Consider the following 8,514-nt stretch of genomic DNA (forward strand, 5'->3'; position numbering starts at 1 on the left):
CTGGAAAAGGCCAGATCTACGGCTAGATCTGGTCGTCGACACCGCGGATGGAGTTTTGCGGCTCGACGGCTAAATCTAGCCATAGATCTGGCCTTTTCCGACCAGATCAGCCACGGATCTGGCCGGAAAAGGCCAGATCTGGCTGCTGCCGCGACGGCCAAATCTGGCCTTTTCTGGCCAGATCTGTGGTGGATCTGGCCGAAAAAGGCCAGATCGGCACATTACGACACAGACCCGTCGTCACGCAATTTTTCAGCCAGATTCCGACGGTGGTGGCCGGAATCTGGCACTGCGGGTGGTGGGGGTGTTTTTGTCATTTAACAAACTTTTTATATATGGGGGTGTTTAATTAAATTAGCAAACCTAGGGGGTTTTTAGAAATTTTTAAATTTATAAAAAGCTAAAATTTAAACTTTCAAGGGCATTTTAGTATTTTCACTATTAATAAACAGAAATCACTAACAGAACATGATAGAAGGTACCTGTTTGTCATTTTAAAACTTTTTAGGTACCAACTTGTCGTTACGTTAAATCTTGGGTATGCGCGTTCGGCCTACTTTATTATTATCAATTCTGTCTCTTCATCTACCTTCCTCACTCTACTGTACTCACCATATTTATTTACAGTCAGTCTAACTCAAGTTCTGCCAACCAAACTTCAAAATGGAGAATGAAGCAAAACCATGGGTTTTCCGAGGTACTCAAAAGTTTACTACAAAACAGTACTCTAATGACTCTAAACAGATGATAACCATCCGAGAAGCTCAGGAAGAGTTAATGGGAAATCTTAACCAAGATGATGAAAGGTCCTTCGTCCATCTTGACCATGGCGACCCTTCAGCTTATCCGTGCTTTCGGACCACTCCTTTGGCCGAAGACGCCATTGTTAGTGCTCTCCGATCAGCTCAGTTCAACTATTATCCTCCCGCCGCTGGTATTCTTCCGGCAAGGAGGTAAAATATCAGTTTTACACTTCCGTGTAGCTGCGTAAACGCATCCATTAATATCAGTTTTTTTCAGTACGGAGGAAGAGTTTTATTTGATTTATTTTTTCTTGCACGGATTTCAATTAGGGAATCAATCAGTTCTTTCATTAATTTCAACATTCACGTGACTACTTTCATGATTATGTTATTATATCTTTTCTTTTTTACTTTAGTTTTTATATAGAGGAAATATTTATATGTTAGATTATAAACTGAAAATAAATAACGCATATATATGTGGATTCTCTAAGGAAAAAAATGAGCGGTTGAAATTAGAAAAGATAACATTCAGATCTTTCCCATGCTTGTTATATCTTCGATTTTGTATGATTGAGTGACTGTAGTAATGCTATATACTGTAAATTGTTTTTAGCTTCAAGGTACATGTTAAATAGTTCTACGAATGACTAGACTATTATGCCAATAATAATTTAAAAAAAAATAGAGGAAATCGGAATAAAATTGATTGGTTTCTTTGTAGAAATGCGAACCTAAGAGTAAAAGGATTTTTTTTCCACCCATAGACTTTAAAAATGCAAATTTTCTATTCAAATTTATATTTCGTTTCTAATTCCGGCATCGTTACAACTTCACACTATCACCATTATCTTCTCCTATCACAACTCACTAAAACCCCTCAAACCTACTTTCGCCGACTTTACTAATCGCTGGCGATCGAGCAATTAGAGTTTATACAATTGTCCATCCCAAGTCAAATTCATATTTATCTCAATTATCAAAATCTAACCTTCCACCACCACCACAAGATTCATCAGGTCTTTCATCTTTAAAAGTCCTAATAACCTGAACCGAGTTTGTTCTTTGTTCATTTTCGAAATATAAATTTAGATAATAAAGTGATATTTTAAAAGTTTGTGAGTGAGAAAATATCATTAAACTATTATTTGATTAGGAAAAAATAGTTAACTCAATGGGTAAGTACCAAAAAAATCTTAAGGAGTTCATTTGGGTTTATAGACTTACTAGGAATACTAACTGAATCTTTTCAAGATTAATTATTTACATTATTACTTACTTATGCGTGTATATATAAGACGTGTCATCTTCTTCTCTGCTGTGCTTTAGCTTTCCAAGGACTTCTCCCTCTCGTTCTTGTCTTTTAAGAGCTTCGTGTATATCGCCTTGGCTATATTTTCATTAGTATTTGTAATATAAAATGATCAAAAGCAAAGCAATGGACTGGACATTACAAGTCATCATACTATAAGAATACATCCGTTCAAGAATACACAGTGACATATATATTTTTATTATCAGTTATTTATCTGGCAGTAAGTGCAAAAATGTGACATCCGCAATTTATCTGAAAATTGTTATAAAAATACCTTCATATGATAGTAACAAGATATTTACGTGGTCTTACAGGGCTATTGCAGAATATGTCTCCCGTGATCTTCCTTACAAATTGTCACCGGATGATGTTTATGTCACAGCAGGTGGCCACCAATCAATTGAGATCATCATAACGGCCCTTGCTCGTTCCGGTGTTAACATTCTGCTTCCTAGGCCAGGGTACCCACAGTATGAAGCTCGTGCAGCTTTTAGTCACCTTGAAGTTCGTCATTTTGATCTTATACCAGAAAAGGGATGGGAGGTTGATCTTGATGCTGTTGAAGCTCTGGCAGATGAAAACACTGTTGCTATAGTCATCATTAACCCTGGCAATCCTTCTGGAAATGTCTTCTCATACCAGCATTTGAAAAAGGCATGTCATTATATAGCCTAATATCATTATATCATAAATGTCCTATACATTCTTGGTTATCACTATGTTCGATACCAGAGTCTTGATTATTTCATAGGGTGCCACTAGCTTAGTTCAGAATTGAAATCGAATGTAAAGAATCTAGAATCAACTATGTTCTATATATAACTTGACAGTCCAACTGTTTTATAGTTTTGGTTTATGTGTTTTGTGGGAATACAGGTTGCAGAGACGGCACGAAAGCTTGGAATGTTTGTGATTGCTGATGAAGTTTATTCCCATATAGTCTTTGGGAATAAACCATTTATACCCATGGGAGAGTTTGGATCAATTGTTCCTGTACTTACAATAGGGTCTATATCAAAGAGATGGATTGTTCCAGGTTGGAGACTTGGCTGGATTGTGACAAACGACCCCTGTGGCCTCTTGAAGCAAACTGGGGTTAGTGTTTTTCAGCTTGTTTCTCAAACTGCATGGTTGTTAAATTTATAAAAGTGGTTCACTTCTCCTAAAACTTTGTGTCTATCGTTTGCTGTCATGCCAACTTAACATGAAAAGGGAGAATAAAGAACAGTATATATTACGATTCAATCCAGAATATTATTTCTACTGCAAATTTCTTCAATGCTTAAGCATCATACTTCAACAGTCTTATTCAGCGACACTCTGATCTCACATATGTTTCGTAAAATCCTTTCAAAGTTGGAAGCAACAATTCTTGATTCACTTTGATTATATGTTTGGTGAGTGATATTTTTTCCTCACAAATACTTTTCAGTCAGAAGCATGTGTGTTAACTTCTGCAATTACGTGTAAAAGTAACAAAGAAAATTCCGTCTGATTTCATGGGTGCACCTTGTTAAAGAAGTTTATGGAACATTTTACTGTGTTGAGTTAGTCGCTTTAACTGAATAGCCTGCTTTTGCCATACTGCTAGTCTCAAAGCATGAAATACTTCCTTTTAAACATAATTTCTCTGTTTCGTTCTCACCAGATCTTGGACAGCATCAGGAATTATGTTAACCTCTCTAGTGACCCTGTAACTTTCATTCAGGTATGTAGTTTAAGGTTTTTTCTCGTAGACAACGTATCTATACAAATAAGAAGAATTTTAATAATGCAATGCCATCTGAATATTTTACAATGGCTCAAGGATTGTGCACTAAAAATAATCTTTACATCTAGGAGTTATGAAATTATATTATACTTATTTATAGTAGGCAGCACAATGATGTTTAACCAATAAGTTTTAGATATACATAAGTTGCCATATTATGAGCTAATAGAAACTAATAACAATAAAAGGTCGGTGGAGGCTGATTTGCGTGATAGTAGTACTATCATGCATAAATTCTCTGGTTTCCTCTTCTTATCATAACTTAAGCTATGATGATCTCGTTTATATATCAGGGGGCAATTCCCGAAATTCTTGGAAACACAGAGGAAGACTTCTTCTCCAATATCGTACGCACCATAAAAGAAGATGCGGATATTTGTTGCAGTAAAATCAAGGAGATCCCTTGTATTGTTTGTCCACAACAACCTGAAGGAGCGATGTCTGTAATGGTAAGGACTGGACAATCTTGTGCTAATTCGTGTATTTTTTTTGTTTTTCATTTCTTTTCCTTCTGAAAAAGGAAGATGTTAATTCCAAATTGTTGACTACCACAGGTGAAGCTAAACCTGTCACTACTCGAAGGAATTAACGATGATATGGACTTTTGTGTCAAGCTGGTCAAAGAGGAATCTGTGATTGTTCTACCAGGTAATTAACACGGTTTTGAACCTAATGTTTACTCTTCCTAAAGTGTGTAGATTTCAATATCCTCTTGAAAAAGCGATATCCTGAAACTTGGCATTTTTCTTTTCCTGATATTAGAAATGTAGTTTGTGTTCTGACTATGTTTACTTGAGATAAAGGGATTAAAATAAACAGAAAAACACAAAATAACAAATGGCTGTTGTAATAATGTAATTTATCTGCTTTGCTTATTCAAACCAGTTCATGATCACTGCAGAACAGCTATCTAACTGCTTGTTTTTTGTCCTATTGATAATGTTTCTTGCAGGGACTACAGTGGGAATGAAAAATTGGATACGCATAACTTTTGCCATTGAACCCGCGATTCTTGCAGAAGGCCTTGACAGGATAAAGAGCTTCTATCAGAGGCATGCCAAGAAGCTGTAACGTTATCATTATGTGGTTGTTTTCCCGAGTTTTCTTCAACCTTAGGGAGCTCTACACTGATGTCTATAATTGCATTGACATGCAATTATGTAGACATAGAGTAGGGAGATGTACAATTCAAGTTGGATGATCATGTCCTGTTTACTGCTTTTATGAATGATATGCCCATTAATAATATCATTTGGTTACTCTAAATTTAACCTTTTCAATTCACGAAAGGTACAAACCATATAAATTGCACACATTTTCCAAAGCTTTGAATCATCATTCACATCCCATTTTGCGCAACCTTACACTTTTTCTATGTGCTACTTGTAAACACTTCTTTTGGGTAAAAGGTAATATATAAAGAATAAAAGAATGAGTCCGAACCATAGGACCCTACAAAGTTACGGTCCTTGGACAAGCCCAAGCAACCAAGCAAAGCAAAACAAAGTGAAATCAAGGATTTACAATCCTAACAAGCCTCAAAAAGGGCCAGCAAAACAAAAAAATGCAGGCCATCTGGAAACAGCACAAGCTGTAGACAAAGGCCAGCCACCAAAAACTCAATCCCCAACCAGCAGAAAGACCATAAATCACCACTGAAGAATTTCAGCAGCCCCATGCATATCCTCTAAGAAACCTTACAGCTCTTATCACAGCAGCCAGACAAAAAACTCCCCAAAAAAACATCAAACCAGCAGCAAGATTCACATTGAACAACAGCACCGAAAACAAGCCAAAACCGCAACTCAGAAGCAGTCTCAGCAGGCTAAGTGGAAATGCCAGTCAACTTCTCAAACAACACCACCCAATAAGTCACCCAACATCACAAAGACATGTAAACAGTACGCCTTTTTAATAAAGAGAGAGAAACGGAAACAAAAACAATGATAATTGAAGAAAAAGAATGATCAGAAGCCAAATCGAAGGAAAATTTAAGGGCGGTGTAACGTTGAAAGACAAACTAACAAAAAAAATAATAATAATAAAAATAAACAGTTTATAGCCTGCAAAATGAAAAGTCAACCTCAGTTCCTAGAGCACAACGTGAATTCGGCGGTTCAAGGTAATCCAATACAGCAAACATAGTTTATACCGTTTCCGGAGATCTAGTCGGAGGGTATAAAGCAAATACACGTGTCTAATACTTTGCCGATGGAGATTTGGTTTGACAAAATATTTATTTTTTTCAAAAAGGAAAAGAATCCCTTCATTCTGAAATTAACAAGAATATATTAAGAATTGTCAAATCAATATATTATTTAGCAATAGTTTAAAGATTTTGATAACAATATAATAAATTTTAATAGTAAGTAATAAACATAATTGCTTTATTTATCGAAGCATTTCTATAAATATTTTCTTCAACATAATATTTATACCTTAATTAATATGAAATTAGAATATCCGAAAGGATTTTTTACGTCATTAATAAAATAGAATATATTATTATATGTAATAATAAAGATTCCTAGTAGGAAGATATACAAGGATCCAAATTTCATAAATGGAATTTATTACAATAATCTCCCTTGGATTTTAATAAACCACAGAATATTATTACATATAATAATATTTTAATAAACCTAAAAATCCCCAAATATGGGATAGCATTGTTTTGGGCGTACTTGCATCGTTCTCTTACTACTACTTTGGTTGGGCATGCATAAAATTATGCTAAGAATAAAGTGACTAATAAAATGCACCCCTAACAATAAAAATATTATTAAGTATTATCTAATTGTTTAGACACGTCTTATCATGCATAGGTAATACTATACTGACAAATCTTTCTCATTAACTTTCTATCACAAATATGACGTGATAATTTGTAATTTGTTAGTTTGTAACTGGTCCCGTTTATCCAACAATGGGTCATGTCTGACCAAATGCAAACTATCACGTTACGTTTGTGAGAGAAAGTTAATGAAAAGAGTTTATCGGCCAATCTTTGTTGTTAAACTAAATTAATTATTTAATATTTATATTTATATTTATCTTATAATTTTAATTAAAAAAATCTTTTAAACTATTTGGTTACATATAAAAAATACTTATAAGATTTAAACTAAGCTATTTTATGTCAATAATTTCTTTTGTAGGCTCTTTGACTTTATATTTTATAATATTAAAGTATTTTTTTATATTTTAATTGTAGAATTCTATTTTCATTTTCCTAATCCAACTAATATATTTTAGGTGAAAATTCTATTTTAACAAACTTTACGTCAATAAGCTCTACTTCTATAAAAGATAAACTCTAGTTTTTTATTTTATTTTTTTATTTTTTGTGTGAGTTTTTTTTTAAATATATGTGTTTTTTCAAATTTAAAAAACACAAAGAAAAATGCGATCGTAAACTATATCTGGACAATAGAAAAAGAAAATAATATGATACACCTCTATGTTACATAAAACTATTCATTATTTTTTATTTTATCAACCGTATATTTTAAGTTAATATTTTTTTATAAAAGAAAAAGAGTTAATGACTTTTTTCCACCCAAATAAGGGTTTAATGATCTTTCTCATCTACAGACTTTTAAAATACCACTTTATCATCCAAATTCATATTCTGACGACAAACAGAGAGCAAAATTTGTCCAGGCTGTTGGGGCTTTTGAAAAGGAGAGAACGATGAGTCTTTTGGTGGTGGAATGTTAGATTTTGGTAGTTAAGATTGATCAGAACTTGACTTAAGAGGGCCGATTGTGCAAACTCTAATTGCTCAATTGCTGAAGATTGACTAGGTCGGAGGGAGTAAGGTTTGAAAGATTTTAGTGAGTGATGATTAAGGAAGAGAATTATGATGGTATGGAGTCGCAACGATGTCGAAATAGGAAATAAAATATAAATTTAGATAATAAAATGGTATTTTAAAAGCTTACGAATGAGAAAGTGTTATTAAACTATTATTTAGGTGGGAAAAAGTATGTTCACTCAAAAGAAAAAAAATGTAGTTTTAAAGGTGGGATCCATTATATGCTGAGATAATTAGTAATTCTTTTTCATTTTTAATATTAAAATATATCCTACACTTTATTTAAAATAAATATAAATAAATATTTTTCCATATGTTAATGTCTTTAAAGCATATGATTTCATGCCTTTTTGGAAAGGATCCTCGTCAAAGTATACGACATCACCACTTCTGGACGTAACCCAACTGTATCCATAAAATCCAACCATCAATGCTACCACCACCAGCAGAAACATTGAAACCATCACTGCTAAAACTTCCAGTATGTCCATCTGGAAAGTTACCGAACCCAGTATTTCCATCTTGTACACTTTCAATATCACCACCACCACCACCACCACCACCATAATTTGTACTGTTAAAACCTCCAGTTTTTCCACCACCAGCCCTCGTAACCAGTATATCAGCCGCCAAAACTACTGGGGTAATTTCCTCTTCCATAGTTGTCACCACCTCCATAACCACCTGCACCTCCAAACCACCACCACGAGCTCTATCAACCGCATAATTCACTCTTAAACGACGGCCATGAAGATCCTGTAACAATAATAATTTTGTAGAAAATTACAAAAGTGCACTTGAAACCAAAAGATATGTTTTGTTATGGTTAAATAGAGGGTGCAATAAACCATTAATAAATAAAATGTAG

General features: G+C 34.0%; 1 protein-coding gene across 1 annotated transcript; it reads left to right on the forward strand.

The window, feature by feature from the left end:
- Positions 1 to 637: 637 nt before the first annotated feature.
- Positions 638 to 5,127, forward strand: LOC116116910 (nicotianamine aminotransferase 1-like). The gene is made up of 7 exons (XM_031402945.1): positions 638 to 953; positions 2,373 to 2,712; positions 2,935 to 3,153; positions 3,707 to 3,766; positions 4,123 to 4,278; positions 4,384 to 4,477; positions 4,782 to 5,127. The coding sequence occupies exons 1-7, from the start codon at positions 664 to 666 to the stop codon at positions 4,898 to 4,900; spliced, it is 1,278 nt and encodes a 425-aa protein (XP_031258805.1). The 5' UTR covers positions 638 to 663; the 3' UTR covers positions 4,901 to 5,127.
- The last annotated feature ends 3,387 nt before the right edge of the window (positions 5,128 to 8,514 follow it).

Source organism: Pistacia vera, unplaced genomic scaffold (genome assembly GCF_008641045.1).
Source record: "Pistacia vera cultivar Batoury unplaced genomic scaffold, PisVer_v2 Contig788, whole genome shotgun sequence".
Lineage (NCBI taxonomy): Eukaryota > Viridiplantae > Streptophyta > Magnoliopsida > Sapindales > Anacardiaceae > Pistacia > Pistacia vera.

Excerpts from the sequence above, each read along its gene's own strand:
- LOC116116910 (XM_031402945.1), top strand. The coding sequence starts at position 664 with ATGGAGAATGAAGCAAAACCATGGGTTTTCCGAGGTACTCAAAAGTTT. Across the intron at positions 2,713-2,934 it reads CATACCAGCATTTGAAAAAG|GTTGCAGAGACGGCACGAAA; the intron begins GCATGTCATTAT and ends GTGGGAATACAG. Across the intron at positions 4,478-4,781 it reads ATCTGTGATTGTTCTACCAG|GGACTACAGTGGGAATGAAA; the intron begins GTAATTAACACG and ends TGTTTCTTGCAG.